We start from the raw sequence: 17,953 nt of genomic DNA, 5'->3' as shown, positions 1-17,953 counted from the left end.
CAAGTTACTGCCATATGGACACGTGCTTCCTTCCTGGTAGCATTAAGGCACCAATCCAGCCAGGCTATAGTGGCCCCAGCTCTGCTTCTTCGTGGCTGGCGCCCCCTCTCCCGTCATTAAGGGCCGTTAATCACGGACAGATGGGCACGAGGCAAGGACGAACGTCAGCTTGGGTGGAGTGTTTCCGACATCTGTTCTGCTCGTCCTCGCGCATCTCCCAGCCTCGTGGATTAGCCTAGTGCGCTCGAGAGCCTCCAGTAAGTCTCTCACTCCCTTTCTGGTCACCAGAGAGCCATTGCACTCTGCGTGCTCAGTTTTGCAGTGTGTTGACATCTAACCGACTGTATTACTTATGTATTACTTGGGATATAAAAAAAAAACATACAATGATCAATACCGTTGAAGTTGCACTGATAAATACAGTTCTTTCAACATAAAGCCAATAGTCTACACTATGAACAAAAATGCATTGCAGTAATCACTGTACGGGAGAACTGATGTGTGTTTTGTTGTAACATGGTCGGAGTTTGTCAATATCCGCCGAGAGGAGACATGAGACGACGAGAGTATGAAACGATTTACTGATACTGTCCACAAGAGGGAGACACGGCATGCATGCACTGGGCTGGTCCGTCATTCGGCAGCTTCAGTACCAGACACAGCGCTCTTTACTCACTCAGTCAGCGGCGATACGGAGCGGGGACGGAGAAAAGAGTGGAGGTTGCCATATGCCGCTGCCGCCCGTTAACTCGCGGGCATAGAAAGCGTTGGTTTGTAATTTTGTTTTACAAAGATTTCCAAGGAAGGATTAACAATGAAGCTCGCTGGGTTTCCCCTGCTGATTCTGTTGGCAGCCTTGCAGGTAAAAATATTGTCCGCGGACCGCCGTGTTGAAGCGGGTGGTGGGGTTTGCTCTGGGACGGGGGTCTATGGGGTATCTTACAGCCTTCTTGGCTCGTGACGATGTTGAACTCCGGTGTTAATAGGCCACTGGCGTATTGATTTAAGCTCTATTTATATACATATAGTTCTTGTTGTATTTGTGTAGGCATTGAATGGCTAGACTTCTACTGTGCTGAATTCGCTTGTTAAACACAATTAAAACAAATGAATAGCCTTCATGGCGAGCACGCACTCCCAAGGTAATAAACTGGCTCCGTTGTCCACTGTAGTGTAGCTACACTGTGACATATCGACGTATTCCTAGTGACTCGTAGACATGTCTGATTTTGTTTATTTATCTAGATATTGTGTGCGGCTTTATTCTTTGTGTCGCATGTTCTCAGTAGGCTACTACTGTGTTTTGACAAAAACCTACACTATGGGACCCAGTGGCATTTTAAAAACAGCATAGCCAACGTGAGATAATATAGGGCTACAACTGTGTCGGCTCTACCTTGCAAATGAAGTTGCAATTGTGCAGTGAATCGGATGTGTATTCAGAGATGCAGACAATCGGCTTCTCCGACAATCCACGGATATTGAAGTAGCTGGAGGAAAATTGGCTATTTCCGTTGTGTAGAATCAGCTCATAGGAAATTGTCTTTAATGGCCCAACAACACACAGGAGGACACACTGTAGACACGAGACACCCTCAAGCAGGTGCACGCACAATTTATCTAGTTTCACGCACGCGCACATACACAGACGCAGAAAGAGAGCAGATTTTTTTTGTCCATCGGCTGTACCATATATAGCCAAATTTTATATAGCCCGGTCTGTTTTGCCTAGGTGACCCGAGTTGCAGTGGCTCGGGTCAGCCCAAAGCAAGGATGTGGTCTACTTTTGATCTGACACTCAAACACATCATCAGAGCAGTCGGCGATGTGTGCTGTTCGCCTGCTGGTTTGTGATGATAACGCGTTGAGAAGTGAGAACATTTATTTGACGGGATTTTGCATGCTTTTTACAGAATGGTTGATATCTTTTCGGCTCGATGATGTCAGTACCGAAATGCTCGGAGACCAGAAGCAATGTGTCTCTAAATCCCCACTTTCATACTGAACATCACCTTTCGGTCTATAACGGTGCAGCATTCCCATATCCTTCAAGTAGACCGACACGTAACCACGATGAACAAAGAGGAGCAGAGATAGACCCATATTGGGTCTATAAGGGATGAACAAGATATGATAAAATCATGATGACCTGCATCTGATTCCTATGACGAGAGTGATAGGAAAGAGATTAGCAGAGTGAATACGTCTGTACCTTTTGGCTGGGTCATAGATTAATAAAGGAATGAAGTGACCTAATGGTAGTACCTGTAGATAATCTCATTACAGTTAACACACAGAGACGTCTTTAATGAGCATTGTTGGGTTGTGATATTAGACCACAGGCCCTTAGGTCGTGTCAGCAGTGACTAGGCCCAGTGAGTAGGTTACTGTTAACTTACTGGGGTTGGTTGCAGTAAAAACACTAGAAATTCTTATAATATACAAAGCCTTAATTTCAACCTTTCCAATAGAAAAAAACATAAAATAAATGTACATTCTGTTGTACTTCAGCCTTTAAAAATCATAATCCTTAAAAAAAAAAAAATCTGGATGGTTGAAACCAGAAATGCCATATGGCGCCTGCTTTCTCTAATCTGGAAGTTTTGGAACAATGATTACCTGTGGGTCGGAAAAGGTTTTCTGGAGTGGTGAAGGGGGGGTCTGGTGGGAGGGGCGGTCTAATCATGCTAACCCTTGGCCTCATTACTCTAATCACTGGGCTGCTAACAACAACAGATGCCATTGTGCTGCTGTGCTTGCGGGTGAGGGGTGGGGGTGAAAGGGGGACGAGGAGGGGGGGCGACATGGGGCGGGAGGGTGTCTAGACACTAATAACTACCGCTCTTAATCGACCCCGTTATTTGTATTATAGGTTTATTTATTGCGTTTTTAAGTGCCCGAACGATGACAGCCCAGCTTATCAAGTGTGTATTATGGCGTTAATGGACGCTGCATTGCTTTGAATTGCAATTAAGGCGGATGTAATGATCTTTTTTGAACTCCTATCTTCAGCTAATATTTCTCTCCCCTGCTCTTCAGGTCACTGTCCAAGCTAGTGGAGCTGTGGGGTTGTTGCCAGGCAGGCCGGGGTCGTTGCCATGCACGCGGGGCTTCTCGGAGGAGGAGTACAGCGTTGCCGTGGACGAGGAACTCGGCGACGGACAGCCACTCATCAATGGTCAGTGCCACGCCGTCCCACGGCCAACCACGCGCGCGCGTCCGTGCGTGCGCCCCCACGCGCAGCGACGCAGGCACTCGCCAACACAAACCCTAGCTCGCAGTCGCGCACGCGCAAAAGGACACAAGCCCCTGACGACTCAAGCAAAAAACAGACATTCAACACAGACATATTTTCATTCAAAGAGCGAACACAAGCGGACACGCTTGTGGGTGCCTGGGGAGGGTTGAAAGTGGCTGGGGGGGGGGGGGGCTGCGTTCAAGGAGGGAGGAAGGTTCGACTGATGTGTAACGATGTCTGGAGGATGGGGACCAGGGGGGTTGGCCGAGGGCTGCAATCAGCAGGCTGGGGGTGGCAACCACACAGAGGAGGTCTCTGTCTCTGGGGGGGGGGGGGGGGGGCGGTGAAATCCCATTCAGTGGGTGATTCTTCAGTATACACACACACATGCTGATGAAACACCGATCAATCAATACAGCCGGCGTTAGCTCTGCCCTGATCTGTAGGCTGTAGAGGGCAGGTTGTGTGTGTGTGTGTGTGTGGATGCGGTGCATGTACCGGCGTTTTGATGTGAACACAGAGAGGGAAAGGCTGGACTGTGTGCTGTGGATGACGCCACGCGCAGCGTGAGCAGATGTTGGCTCTTGGTCTTGGCTGCCGGGGTGGCCAGGCAGGTTCAGGACGGACTGGCAGCTCCGTGGGTCTCATCACCTCCAGCTGAAGCTCGGCTCCTGTCGACGGCCTGCTGAACGGTGAGGCTCTCCTGCTGCTGCTCTCTCTCTCTCTCTCTCTCTCTCTCTCTCTCTCTCTCTCTCTCTCTCTCTCTCTCTCTCTCTCTCTCTCTCTCTCTCTCTCTCTCTCTCTCTCTCTCTCTCTCTCTCTTTCTCTCACTATTTCTCTCACTCTTTCGCTCTCGATTTCTCTCTTTCTCTCTTTATTTCTCTCTTTCTCTCTCTATTTCTCTCTCTTTTTTATCTCTTTCTCTCTTTTCTCTCTATTTCTCTCTCTTTTTCTCTTTCTTTCTCTCTCTCTCTTTCTTTCTCACAAGCACATGAAGGGAGCATACCCCTCTCATTTACTTATAAACCCTCATTGGAATAGAATATCTGAATTAGGTGTGTGTGTGGGGGGGGGGTGCTTTGGGATATTTCATGGTCTGAGAGGATTCATTTGAAATAGTGTGTGTGGATGCGCGATTGTCCGTGTGAGAGAGAGAGTGATTGTGTGTGTGTGTTTGTCACCTTTGTCTCTGACCTCCTGTCAGTTCCAGTGATTCACTTCCAGGGTGAGTTGTGATAGCGGATTAAGTGTCAAGTCTGGCCTTTCTGCCCACCCTTGCTCACACACTCAAAGACACTGGGTCGGCTAATTACTTCTGTCAAGTTTTAGGTTTAATTAAGACTGCGGCTTGATGCCCCAGTCAGTTCTTGTGGTGGATGAAAACATGTTTCTGGCCTCTGGTTTCAATCTCTGAGGAGGCCAGATGTCAGTCAGTGCCTTCAGGGTGAATATGGTGTTTTTGCTGTTGTTTACGATCGAGTGTTTCCTGCGGTGAACGACCGGGTGACCTCACGTGTCTTCCAAGTGATGTTTTTTTGTTGTTTACTGAACAGTTTGCTGCAATAGCTGCAAACACTGCATTTTTAAAAATCGTCCATCTTAACTTTAATGACCGGGGTGAAAGTCATCGCTCTGTGATTTTGCCTAAATCACGTCCTGTGTCAGGTCCTGACACAGGACCTCGAGTTATTTTGCAGCAAAAAGTCCCTGAAATAGTGCTGACAAACCAAAGAGAATAGGGGTGTACTTCGTGTCAGTTTCTGTTAAGGAAAAAGCCTGAAACAATTCAGTCCTGAGGTTGTGTGCACGTGTGTGTGTGTGTGTGTGTGTGTGTGTGTGTGTGCACGTGTGTGTGTGCGTGTGTGTGTGTGCGTGTGTGTGTGTGTGTGTGTGTGCACGTGTGTGTGTGTGTGTGTGTGGTTCATCAGCTCTGAAGGCGCTCAGTGAACCAGAATAGTGAACACTCACAGGACTCGATGGACTGAGGCGAGCTGGGCCAGAGAACAGTCAACCATGTTTTCCTATGTGTGGGCCTCAGTGTGTGTGTGTGTGTGTGTGTGTGTAATTAATGCAACTGTGAAGACTGAGAAAAAACAAAGTGGGGTCCGTGGAAGCGAAGCCATCGACGCGTCGACAGATGGACAGACCAACAGTGACGAAGACGCGGGGACAGACTGACTGACTGCCCTGGGGTGCAGACCGCTCCAGGCGTCGTTAATTATTTAATTGGAGCAGGAGGAAGGGAGTTAATTATTTATGAAGGGATGAAGGGGAGAGCCATCATTCAAATGATGAGGGCGGGTACGAAGAAAAGGGGGTTAGGGGTGGAGAGATGGGTGAGGAGGACGGACGAAGAGAAGACAGACAAGAAGGGTGTGTGTGTGTGGTCATGTAAAGGGTTGAAGGCTGGTGGACGTTCCACACACAGGCCACATCCTAACATTGTTAAATGTCCTTTTATGGAGATAAGGGATGAACGTACCACATGTTTGTACATTGTATGGAAAAGCAATGTGCTGACGACAGCATTACGCTGCAATATGAGGACACCCTCCATTCTCTTCTCTGGCTCGCTTCCCATTAATGATCCTGTGTCCCTTGCCGTTCTTAACTGACACGGCCTGAAGCAGGTGATTGGTTGATTGAGCTGTCTGTTCCGGTTCTGGAGCTTGGGATTGGAGGATTGACTCTCTGGTTGACTCAACGGCGGCAGACAGGCCAGCTCAGTGCGGTTTGGTGTGGTTGCAAAGGAGGAAGTCGAATGGGTTGCGCGTGAAGATGAATGTTGCTCTGTCTTCAGAAATAGACGTTTTGGGGGCTTTTTGGGGCTACATTTAGAACCATATTGTGGAACATGTGAATGTCTTCTTCTGATTCAATGCTGGTGGGGAGTTGTGTGTGTGTGTGTGTTTGTGCAGCAACTGCGTGTACAGTTTGTCTGTGTGTGTGTGTGTGTGGTTCAGCAGCTCTCTATATGTGTGTGTGTGTGTGTGTCAGTCAGAGGTCAGTGTTCCACCTGACCATCTTGCTGACAGGGTTTGTGGGAGGTGAGCTGGAAGAGACTTGAGCTTCTCATCCCCGGCCTGGCCTGACCTCTGGAAGAGAGAGAATGTTTTCTCTGTAGCCTGTGGTCAGCAAGTTGTGCAACAGCAGCTTCATTCACTCCCGCCCACGCCCCAGAATTCCCCACTCGGCTGACGGTTTGGGGAAGAGGCTGGGCCGACTGGATTCAACTCTGTCCTCTCCGAAACCCCCCCTCTCGCTAGTCCTTCTTTTCTGCCTTGTCTGTCTTTGTTCACACTCTTTTTTGTTGTTGTTGGGTGGATTGGGAGTTGTCCCATTATACCCTCACACACACACACACACACACACACTAACTGTCGGTTCAGCATATTCGGAGACAAGACAATGAGAGGTCTCTATCTTATATTCTCTCTCTCCCTTTCTCTCTCCCTCTGTCTCTGTCTCTCTGTCTCTCTGTCTCTCTGTCTCACTGTCTCTCTCTGTCTCTTTCTCTCTCTCTCTCTCTCTCTCTCTCTCTCTCTCTCTCTCTCTCTCTCTCTCTCTCTCTCTCTCTCTCTCTCTCTCTCTGTGCGTTTCCCGGGGAGTGTGCAACACAAGGTCGCGGGTCCGTCTGGGTGTAGAACACAGGTCTGGGGAGTTTGAGGGAGGGGAGGGCAGTGGTGAGGGAGGAGCGGGTGGGGAATCCTGTCCTCCTGTCAGATACAATCACTCCGCCCGGAGAATTAGTAAACCTCCTGCCCCTGTTTCCTAAAAACCAAGTCCTCTCTCCTCTCTTACCTCACCATCTCTCTCTCTCTCTTTCTCCCTCCCTCCTCTGTTTTTCTGTTTTCACCCTGGGGCTGTTGCTGTTTCCTGGGGGGTGGTGTAACCACAGCGGTTGGTTTGCGGTCAAACCACAGTGGAGTGACAGGGAGGTCACCCCGGGCTCTCCACGGTCGGGGGGGTGGGGGGGGGGAATGAGCGAGGGGAGAGCCTTAGACGGTGAACGACCGCAGAATGACCACAGGCTGGAGACAGACACGGATCAGGGTTCAAGCGAAGCTTTCCCTCACAATCAGGCAGAGAGAGGCCGTGCTGCTTGAGATTGTGTGATTCTCTACGTGTGTGTGTGTGTGTGTGGGGGGGGGGGGGGGGGTGTAGGAGGGTTTTAGTCTTCTGACTGGGTCTGGCTTTGATTATACGTCTGTGCGTCCAACTGAAATACACCAGGCTGTGCCACTCACCCCTCTCCTGCTATTTTAGGAATGTCAGACAGCAGGGGAGTGTGGGTCAGGAGGTTTGTGTGTGTGTGTACGCCCCCACACCTCCAAGCCCAACTTCCAGTTCATGTTGTCCAAATTCCACCCCCCTCTTTTTTGTTCACATCATTCCTGTTGTCTCCGCCCTCCTCCACCTCCCCCTCCTCCTCGGCCCGGGCAGAGAGATAGAGGATTGGTGGATGTCGAATTTCACATCTGTCGCCTAGTGCGCGTGCGGGTTGCGTTCCTGTGTGTGTGTGTGTGTACGTGTGATTAACGTCAGAGGATATCAGTGTTTTTAAAGCCCTGGCCCTCACTCCACCTGCCTCCCCCTGGCTCCTTTAAGATGCGGGCCGCAGCTGTTTGGGGAGCTGCAGTACAGGGCTTCTGAGTTTCATGTAAGCTGTCAGGCTGTCCTTACCCCAACATGGATGACGGGGGGAGAGAGCGAGGGAGAGAGAGAGAGAGAGAGAGAGAGAGAGAGAGAGAGAGAGAGAGAGAGAGAGAGAGAGAGAGAAGAAGAAAGACAGAGGGAGAGAGCAAGAAGTAGAGCGAGAGCGAGAGAGAGAGAGCGAGAGAAGGAGTGTGAAAGAGAGGGGGGGGAGGAAAAGAGGGAGTCGAGGTCACCGAAAAGTACTAAATCAAAGACGGCCTCGTCCCTCCCCTTTCGGTTGGCCGCTCACAGTTCCAGCGGACGTGGGCGGCCGGAGGGGTTTTCTGGAGACGCCGTGGTGGAAATGGCTTTCAGAGGGACCGATGCAACCCATCAGGTCCCCCGACTGGCGGGCGAGAAGCCGGACGGGCCGGACGGGCCCCGGTGAGGCGACGGGCAGGGCGGTAATGGGATTTGCCGGCGGGCGTGGGAGCGACGCTCGCTGTCGCCGCCCCGGCCGTCCGCCGAGGAGCCCAGCGCGGAGGAGTCTGGGAGGCGGCTGGGTCTTGACTTAATGGAGGGGAAATGTAATCAGTTAGGCATGTCAGTGGCGTTTAAGCCCTGTCACGGCCTATTAGACCTCCGTCGGCATCATCCTCCCCTCGGACGCCGCGCGCTGCCCGGGCCTCATCGAGTTCCCCCCCCTCCACACACACACACACACATACACTTTCCGAGTGGCAGAGACGAGCAACCGCCCACATACCCCGTAGGAGTGCAACACGTTGTCGAACCACGCAAGCCGCATTCCTACGCGCGCGCGCCGGCGAACGATGTTCCCCAGAGCAAACATTTGCACTCGCGTGCACATGCGCGGGGAGGCTCGCACGCTACGGCGTACGCAGTGGCACGCCGACACACACCAGTGAGCATGCGACAGGAGAGGGAGAGAGAGAGAGAGAGAGAGAGAGGGAGAGAGGGAGAGAGGGAGAGAGGGAGAGATGGAGAGGGACAGGGAGAGAGAGAGGGAGAGGGGGAGGGAGAGAGGGAGGGAGAGGGAGAGGGAGAGGGAGAGAGAGAGCACGGGAGGTCAAAGCACAACATACTTCAGTAGTTCCTCTTTTAATCGGAGGCGACAGACTCTTCAGGCACTAACACACACACACACACGCCCCTACACACACTCACATACACACATACACCGGGCCAGTGACCTGCGCTGCGCGCGGCTTCTGTGCGTGTGCGTGTTTGCGTGGCATGGGGACAGGGGTATACACAGACATCCCGTAATGACATTTTACGCCTCGCTATCTAACAACTGCCCCCGCTCCTCCCTCTCTCCCTCCCTCCCACCAGTAGCAAGTGACCGTTAGTGGTCGATCTTTGTTATTGTCATCATGTTGCTCCTGGCTTCTGGGGCGCTGTGTGTGTGTGTGTGTGAGAAGACATTGCTGCGTGTGGGTTGTTTTGTGTGTGTGTGTGTCGTGTGTGTGAGAGTAAAAAAAAAAACTGTGAGTGAGTGATATAGCCGTGTGGGAGTTCTCGAGCCAGGCCTAATGTTTTCCTTCTGGGTGTTGTTGCAGGAGGGGGGGGGGGGGGGTCAGGGAGGTTGTTTTTACAAAAAGAGTGTCACATTTTTGGCCGAGTCGTTGTCGAGAGCCAGCGTCCATGTCTCTCGTAATCCTAACCCCCTGTGACGAACAGCCTCTTCCCTTGTGTGCGTGGATGTCGTACGTCCCGCTAACCATCTGGCTACATGACGGAGGCAGGCCTGTGTGTGGGGTGTGTTAAGTGTGTGTGTGTGTGTTCTGTATGTATTTCTATGTGTGCGTGTGCCTTAGACTGTGTCAGGATCGCGCCGGCGTGTTGTGTCAGCTGTCCTTTGAGGATTAGGATGACGGGTGGGACGTCTGTCTGTGCGTGTGTTTGGTCTGTGACCCCCCTGTGCCACCCCCTGTGCCACCCCCCCATCCACGCAGCATCACATACCCTACAGTAGCCTAACCCCTCCTCGTAATGCAGTCAAAAATACAACTACGACATGGGTCTAACTGTAACCCATAAAACAACCCTCGCGTTGCCATAAAACAAGATCGGAACCTCCATAACATCAACCTTAAAGCCTGGCTTGTGAAAACACCACCGTAAATCACACGGGCTCGTTCGTTAGGATGGTTTCTTTACGCCATCGGTTGGCTTAACAGCCGCGTCGCCGGGTCTTCCATCTCGGTCAGTGTTATCTTCAGCCACAGGAAGCCACTGGATCTTTGTCAGAGACGTTTTGATAGCTGTATGGAATCTGGCTCAAACTTCTCATTAGTACCACCCACACTGCACATGAAACGCCATCCTCCTATTGGTTGAGGCTAGAAGACGAGATGGCGAATGAAATGGTCTTGTTGAGCTTTCATTTGAAAAACCCCCATCATCGCTCCGTTCCTCAGTATTTTTCTGCACGGTTGACGAGTCGAGGATTGTCCTCTTACTGGTTTTTGTTTTTCGTCCGAAGTCAGATGAGGGGGTATCGGTTGTGATGGAGGACTGTAAGTCTACTCGGTGAGGGGGTGGGCTCAGGTCAATGGCGAATAGCTGTGCGCTGCCCGGGCTCGCTAATGGGATGGAACAGCAGTTGTGATCAGGAAGAGAGGACCTGTGAATGGCTTCATTAACACGGGAAGAATGAGTTCATTAGCACCACAGCAGTCCGGTCCGCGGGAAGCCCCCAAGAGGCAGCCCAGAAAGGGAACAAACCGTTTCTGCTTGTGCTGCGCGTGCTGCGCGCGTGTGTGTGTGTGCGCGCGCGTGTGTGTGTGAAGCACGAGGGATGGAAAAGATGGAGGTGATAATTGGCAGCGGTCACAGGTTCAGTGCCTTCACTGACTGGTACATCTTCAGAGCTGAGCGCATCCTTTTCCTTTTTCCTCGAGGCCCAGTCAAAGATTTCCCTAATGTGTTTGTGTGAGTCAGGGGTGCATGTCCAGACCGAGTCTGCTCCAGCTCTCAACCTGACAGCCCCCGAGGGCTTTCCAACAGGCTGGGGAAAGCGCCGGATAGGACGCTGCACGACGACAGGATTCGATATCTCTTCGACAGAAGCCCATCGAGATTGTATATGTTTGCACAAATGATGATTTGCTTTGTGCGCGGACAAAATGGAGGGAAAATGGCCTTTGGGAGCGGCCCATTTTCTCCCCTCTGCGTTCTAATGCCCTCCTCTACCTCGGCCAGGGACGACGGCTGGTCGCCAAAGCACGCCATCTTATCTGCGTTCCCGAAAACAACCATTATCTCTGAATATATTACTGGATGAGTCCAAACGTGGCTGATCGAGCTGTGCAGTGTGCATCTCTCGAAACCCCGACATAATCCACAACGTGTGTGTTGTCCGTTTAGACACTCCGAGGCCGAGTGTGTGTGTGTGTGTGTGTGTGTGTGTGTGTTCGAGGATGAGTGTGGATATGGCAGGCAGTGCTAATGGGCCTGACAGGGTTGGTGCAGGTCCTCATTGGCGGTGATTTATTTCCCCGTTCAAGTATGAGGCGGCATTCGTGTGTCGGCGAGGCAGTCTCTTCACGTGCTAATGGCTCTCGGGCGCTGCCATTCAGGTGTACTGTGGCTGACAAGACTCTCCCCTGTCCCAGCAGCTGACCCATCTGTCCAGGCCAGCCACGACAGTGCAGCAGCCCTTGTGTGTGTGTGTGTGCGCGGGGGTGTGTGTGTGCACGCGCAAGGTTGGGGAATGTCCCCGGGGGAGGGGGGGGTGTGCTTTATCGGCACCATATTGGCTTTGCAGGGCGTGGCCGATTGATTCCACCATGGTCCCATGGTTATTCAGTGTCCGGGGGAGCGGGTGGTGATTGATGGAGTTAATAATCCTCCTCCTGAAAGGCTGACCTCCCCCCCCCCCCCGCCGCCCCTCACCTCTGACGAAAAAACCCCACTCCTGGAGCCAGCAGAAGGCGTTGCGTTCGTAGGTGCTTGGAATGGGGGGGGAGGGGGAAAGGAGTTGTCAATGGTGACCAAAGCAGTGCTAAGCAACCAGCTCGCTACGGCTTGAGTGGTTGAGTGGTTTTTTTCTTCCTTTCTCCGGCCGGGTGTAATTGTTTTAACGAGAGCAGGAAGGAGTGCTCACACAAACACCGAGTCATCGCACGGGCGAAGTGGGGGGAGGAGGAGACTAAGCCAGCCCTGGGAGCAAGTGAGGCTAACACGTGGTGTGTGTGTGAGCGGGGGAGAAGTTGAGAGGACATGGTTAGTGGTGTGTGTGTGTGGACACCCTTGGGATCCGGAAGCCGTCTGCAGGACTCGGAGGTCCTCTCCTCAATCCGCAAGTTGCGCAGAAGGACACGGGGGGTTCGTTCTCGGCGTCGAGCGAGCGCTGAATGCGGTTTGGCTCCTTATGTATGCGATGTTGTCGGTTGAAGAGGTTTTGGATCTTGATGAAATGCGTGTGTGTGTGTGTGCGTGAAAGGTTTGTGCTGTTTCGTATCCTAATAGAGGGATTATTCTGCTGCGCTGCCCAAAGTCACAGTGGGAATCTGTTGCTGTGCAATGCCTATTACAGCCCGCCTGTAAACTTTGTTAGCAACAACAATTAGCATAACATTAACCTTTATACAAACATGCACAGGATTACACGCAACACACATTGGGGAAAGTGGACCGGATCTCTCTCTCTTTCTTTCTGTCTCTCTCCATCTGTCTCTGTGTTTTTCGGTCTCTCTTTTTGTCTCTCTAGTAGATCAAGCCAAGAGGAACAATGACTGTAAGCCCCAGTCTAATCTTCACTAAGATTTCACCTGCTGTTCAAATTGCAATAAATTTGTGTGTGTGTGTATTTGTGTACTTGTACTATTTTTGCACCCTCCACCCACTAGATTCACGAGTTTATTCTCTCTCTCTCTCTCTCTCTCTCTCTCTCTCTCTCTCTCTCTCTCTCTCTCTCTCTCTCTCTCTCTCTCTCTCTCTCTCTCTCTCTCTCTCTCTCTCTCATTCTATCTCTGTCATTCTCTCTCTCTCTCATTTTATGTCTGTCTTTCTCTCTCAGTCTCTCTCTCTCATTCTATCTCTGACATTCTCTCTCTCTCTCTCTCGATCTATCTCTGTCTTTCTCTCTTTCTCTCTCACTTACTGCTTCTGTCTGCATGAGTGTCTGTTCTTCCTCTCCCAACACATCAGTGAGGTCATCATTTGAACTTAATTTAAGTGTATTGTCACGCACCATGCTTATCCACCCCCCCCCCCCCCACACACACACACCATGCTCATCCGCCCCCCCGCCCCCCCCCCCCCACACCGCCAGGTGCACCACAGTGCATTCAATCCATGACACGTGAAACATCTCCCTGGATGCGTATAGCCTACGTTAAATCCAAAACCGTCGTGCAAACTGGAGCGGCACTACTCGCTTTAATGGATGCGACTGAGCAGCGGCGCTAAAATGTTCGCTGGTGAAAAGAAGAAGAAGAAAAAAATTAAAAAGCGCACATAAGTGCAGTGTCTGCGTCTGTGTTCGTTGAGGTGACAGATCTGCTTCGCTGTGCCACATGAAAGCTCAGGGCTGTTGAACACAGACATGCTAAAAGCACGGTCTGGTAGCTACATCCTCGCTGTGGCCACTCACGCCGACTGTCGGTCTATGTTCAAGCGCGCTGTATTTGTCACACAAGCCTCCTGACCCACCTCTAGAAAAACAGACCGGTGGTCCACGACGTATCTCTTATCTGTGTGTAAACCGTGTTTTTTTGGTGTGTTTTTTTTACCCTAACCCTACAAGCTACCGTATATATATTCATGGATCGACATGAGCTCGTGTAGCTGCTTAGCGAACCACTTTTTCCTGCGCGAAAGTGCTTAGCGCTCTGCTGTTTCTGTGGCTAAGCTCTTCGCTTTTCCCGGCTATCTCTGCGGCAGGGCCCCTTGCTCCTGATCCAATGATAATGTAATCCAGCAAACTGGAGAACTGACTCTCTCTCTCTCCCTCTCTCTCTGTCTGTGTGTTTCGTGTAAGGAGGGGGGTGGGGGGGTGGAGACGGGGAGATGGGTGGATTGAGATGAAGGGATATCACTCACAGGCAGAAAGGCAGCAAATGAAGGAGAAACGGCGCCAACGCCAGCAGGGATAACTGAGCCAGACACCCACTGATCTCAGCCTGGTGGAGGAGGGAGGGAGTGGGGAGGGAGGGGGGGAGACGAGAGCCCGCCACAAACACAGAGACTCGAGAACACCGGCACAGACCAAAGGTGGGGTAAAAATAAAGATGTGTGTGTGTGTTATCGACCCCCGCACGCGCACGCATCACCCATGCGCACGCTCTAATATACCCTTCACTCACTCCACGCTACGTCTTTCCCCCGTGACGTATTTACCAGACACTCAACCCTTCCGCGTGTCATAAACCCCCCCGAGTGTACATTTCAGGAGAGTTTGGGGTTGGTGTTCTGGGGTAATGTTGGCTATTAGTTCCAGACTCTGAGGTGTCGTATCGATTGTATCATTGTGGAACATTGACTTTTTTTTCGCCCTCGACGGCATGGGGGTATCGACTTGGGTATGGGGCTGTTGTTTATGGCTCCTGTCGCCATGTCCTCCCTGCGCAGTTCTGCCCCAGTTCCCCTCCACGGGCCGGATGAATATTGGAGGAGAAGCGAGGGTAAGATGGCAGCGCTTTGCTCCAGAGCCATGTACCTCTCAGCGCATCCGCATGTATGTTTGATGAGCATTTACACGGCACTAAGAGACAGAGGCCGGCTGAGAGACACACAGAGAGCGTGTGTGTGTGTGTGTGTGTGTGTCGGGGCTTGTGTGTGCTTGGATGTGTGTGTGTGTGAGAGAGCTTGGGTGTGCGTGCGTGTAGGTGTGTGTTTCGATGTGTATATGTGTGTGGGCACGTGCGCTTGTGTGTGTGTGTGTGTGTGTGTGTGTGTTTGTGCACCATTCCCGTGGCCATAGCCATGTCTACGTGTAGAGGGACAGCTCTGATATGCGATGTGTCATTTTTAGGTCACGCTAATGCCCGGGCGAGGGTTTGAAAGAGAAAATACGTTTTTTTCGTTAAGTTCCTCGCACTCCTTTGTGTGGGCAAAAGGCGACACCCACGTGACTGAGCCTAGACGCGCAGTGGAAATACATTTTGAGGGACACGCGATCTACCCCAACACGTTCTACCGCAACACGGCCGATGAATCAGGGCCATTCTTCCCAAAGACTTCACCAACGCATCCCTGTTCCCCGTCTCGCTCTTGCTCTCTCTCTCTCTCTCTCTCTCTCTCTCTCTCTCTCTCTCTCTTCCTTGTCCCCCTCTCTCTCGCTCTCTCTCGCTGTCTCTCTCCCTCTCTCCCTCCCTCTCTCCCTCACTGTCTCGCTCTCTCTCTCGCTGTCTCTCTCCCTCCCTCTCTCGCTCTCTCTCTCGCTGTCTCTCTCCCTCTCTCTCTCTCTCTCTCCCTCCCTCTCTCGCTCTCTCTCTCGCTGTCTCTCTCCCTCCCTCTCTCTCGCTCTCTCTCTCGCTGTCTCTCTCCCTCCCTCTCTCCCTCCCTCTCTCGCTCTCTCTCTCGCTGTCTCTCTCCCTCTCTCTCTCTCTCTCTCCCTCCCTCTCTCGCTCTCTCTCTCGCTGTCTCTCTCCCTCCCTCTCTCGCTCTCTCGCTGTCTCTCTCCCTCCCTCTCTCGCTCTCGTGCCCCCCAGCTCGAGTTGAATGAACATGGTGTGTTCACCGAGTTGGGAGTGATGTCGTAATGTTTGGCTGTTTGCGCTGACGCTCTCCCGCCAAACAGCCTGTTTGTGCCCGGGCGGTGGGTGTCTTTAAAGAAGACAGCACCGCCGTGTCTAACCCAGGATCAAGCTCAGGCACCGCCGTCTACGAGAGCAGACATCCACCTCGTTGGATTGACAAAACCCCGCTTTTTGGAAACCCGACCTGAAAAGCAGTGGAGTTGCTGTGTCTGATCTCCGGTTCGGGCCAACGCCAGAGAGATGCATGGTGGGAAATGCAGTGCTCTGAGTGCAGCGTTTAATTGGATGTTGTTAACCGATGATTAGGGCGCCCAGTCACCAGTTAAGCGATGGGTGGGGGTGTGGGGGGGCGAAGCTACAATGGAACCACCCACACCCCTACAGAGGCACACTCTCTCCCCTGGCGAGAGATGGAGAGGCATTGATCTCACTTCTAATGGTCTTCTAATGGGAAAGATGCTTTAATTGGCTGTGGGGTCACTATGGGATTCTTTTAAAGGTCTGTTGGCAGTTCAGCTTCAACGAGCATTCGGACACTTTGATTCGCAAATACACACTCCAACGAGCACTCAAAGAAACACATACACACACACACAGACACACATGGACAGATGCATGCGTCAAAAGCACACACACACACAGGAATCTAGCTCAGTCTCATTTCAGAAAGCAAATCGCTATTGTGCAAATTCTCTTTTTGGGAAATGGTCTGTGGAGAAACCGATTTTGCCGTTTCCCTTTCCAGTCTGACACTCTTGTTGACCTCCTTCTCCCATCTCTCTCGCTCCCTCTCTCGCTCTCGCTCCCTCTTTCTCCCATCTCTCCCTCCTTCTGTTTCTATCTTTCCCTCTCTCTCCCCTACCCTATCTCTCTCTCTCCCTCCCCCTCTCTCTCCCTCCCCTCTCTCTCCCTCCCCTCTCTCTCCCTCCCCCTCTCTCTCCCTCCCCCTCTCTCCCTCCCCTTCTCTCCCTCCCCCTCTCTCCCTCCCCCTCTCTCTCCCTCTCTCTTCCTCCCCCTCTCTCCCTCCCCTCTCTCTCCCTCTCTCTCCCTCCCCCTCTCTCCCTCCCCCTCTCTCCCTCCCCCTCTCTCCCTCCCCTTCTCCTCCCTCCCCCTCTCCCTCCCTCTCTCTCCCTCCCCCTCTCTCTCCCTCCCCCTCTCTCCCTCCCCCTCTCTCCCTCCCCTTCTCTCCCTCCCCCTCTCCCTCCCTCTCTCTCCCTCCCCCTCTCTCTCCCTCCCCCTCTCTCTCCCTCCCCTTCTCTCCCTCCCCCTCTCCCTCCCTCTCTCTCCCTCCCCCTCTCTCTCCCTCCCCCTCTCTCTCCCTCCCCCTCTCTCCCTCCCCCTCTCTGTCCCTCCCTCCCCCTCTCTCCCTCCCCCTCTCTCCCTCGCCTCTCTCTCCCTCCCTCTCTCTCCCTCCCCCTCTCTCTCCCTCCCCCTCTCTCCCTCCCCCTCTCTCCCTCCCCCTCTCTGTCCCTCCCTCCCCCTCTCTCCCTCCCCCTCTCTGTCCCTCCCTCCCCCTCTCTCCCTCCCCCTCTCTCCCTCCCCCTCTCTCCCTCCCCTTCTCTCCCTCCCCCTCTCCCTCCCTCTCTCTCCCTCCCCCTCTCTCTCCCTCCCCCTCTCTCTCCCTCCCCTTCTCTCCCTCCCCCTCTCCCTCCCTCTCTCTCCCTCCCCCTCTCTCCCTCCCCCTCTCTCTCCCTCCCCCTCTCTCCCTCCCCCTCTCTCTCTCTCCCTCCCTCCCCCTCTCTCCCTCCCCCTCTCTCCCTCCCTCTCTCTCCCTCCCCTCTCTCTCCCTCCCCCTCTCTGTCCCTCCCTCCCCCTCTCTCCCTCCCTCTCTCTCCCTCCCCTCTCTCTCCCTCCCCCTCTCTCTCCCTCCCCTCTCTCTCCCTCCCCTCTCTCTCCCTCCCCCTCTCTCTCCCTCCCCCTCTCTCCCTCCCCTTCTCTCCCTCCCCCTCTCTCCCTCCCCCTCTCTCTCCCTCTCTCTCTTCCTCCCCCTCTCTCCCTCCCCTCTCTCTCCCTCTCTCTCCCTCCCCCTCTCTCCCTCCCCCTCTCTCCCTCCCCCTCTCTCCCTCCCCTTCTCTCCCTCCCCCCTCTCCCTCCCTCTCTCTCCCTCCCCCTCTCTCTCCCTCCCCCTCTCTCCCTCCCCCTCTCTCCCTCCCCTTCTCTCCCTCCCCCTCTCCCTCCCTCTCTCTCCCTCCCCCTCTCTCTCCCTCCCCCTCTCTCTCCCTCCCCTTCTCTCCCTCCCCCTCTCCCTCCCTCTCTCTCCCTCCCCCTCTCTCTCCCTCCCCCTCTCTCTCCCTCCCCCTCTCTCCCTCCCCCTCTCTGTCCCTCCCTCCCCCTCTCTCCCTCCCCCTCT

The 17,953-nt window shown here is 53.2% G+C and overlaps 1 protein-coding gene across 1 annotated transcript in view; it reads left to right on the top strand.

Annotated features, from left to right (window-relative positions):
- Positions 1 to 690: 690 nt before the first annotated feature.
- cdh2 (cadherin 2, type 1, N-cadherin (neuronal)) overlaps positions 691 to 17,953 on the top strand; it is a 29,691-nt gene continuing 12,428 nt past the window's right edge. The window contains exons 1-2 of the mRNA XM_084693012.1: positions 691 to 862; positions 3,040 to 3,178. Coding sequence (XP_084549138.1) covers positions 815 to 862; positions 3,040 to 3,178 — 187 coding nt within the window. The 5' untranslated portion in view covers positions 691 to 814. The remainder of the gene's footprint in view (positions 863 to 3,039; positions 3,179 to 17,953) is intronic.

Source organism: Hypomesus nipponensis, chromosome 26, assembly GCF_054491055.1.
Source record: "Hypomesus nipponensis isolate SF chromosome 26, ASM5449105v1, whole genome shotgun sequence".
Classification (NCBI taxonomy): Eukaryota; Metazoa; Chordata; class Actinopteri; order Osmeriformes; family Osmeridae; genus Hypomesus; species Hypomesus nipponensis.
Note: the sequence above shows the minus strand (reverse complement) of the source record. Positions and strands in the feature narration are given on the sequence as shown.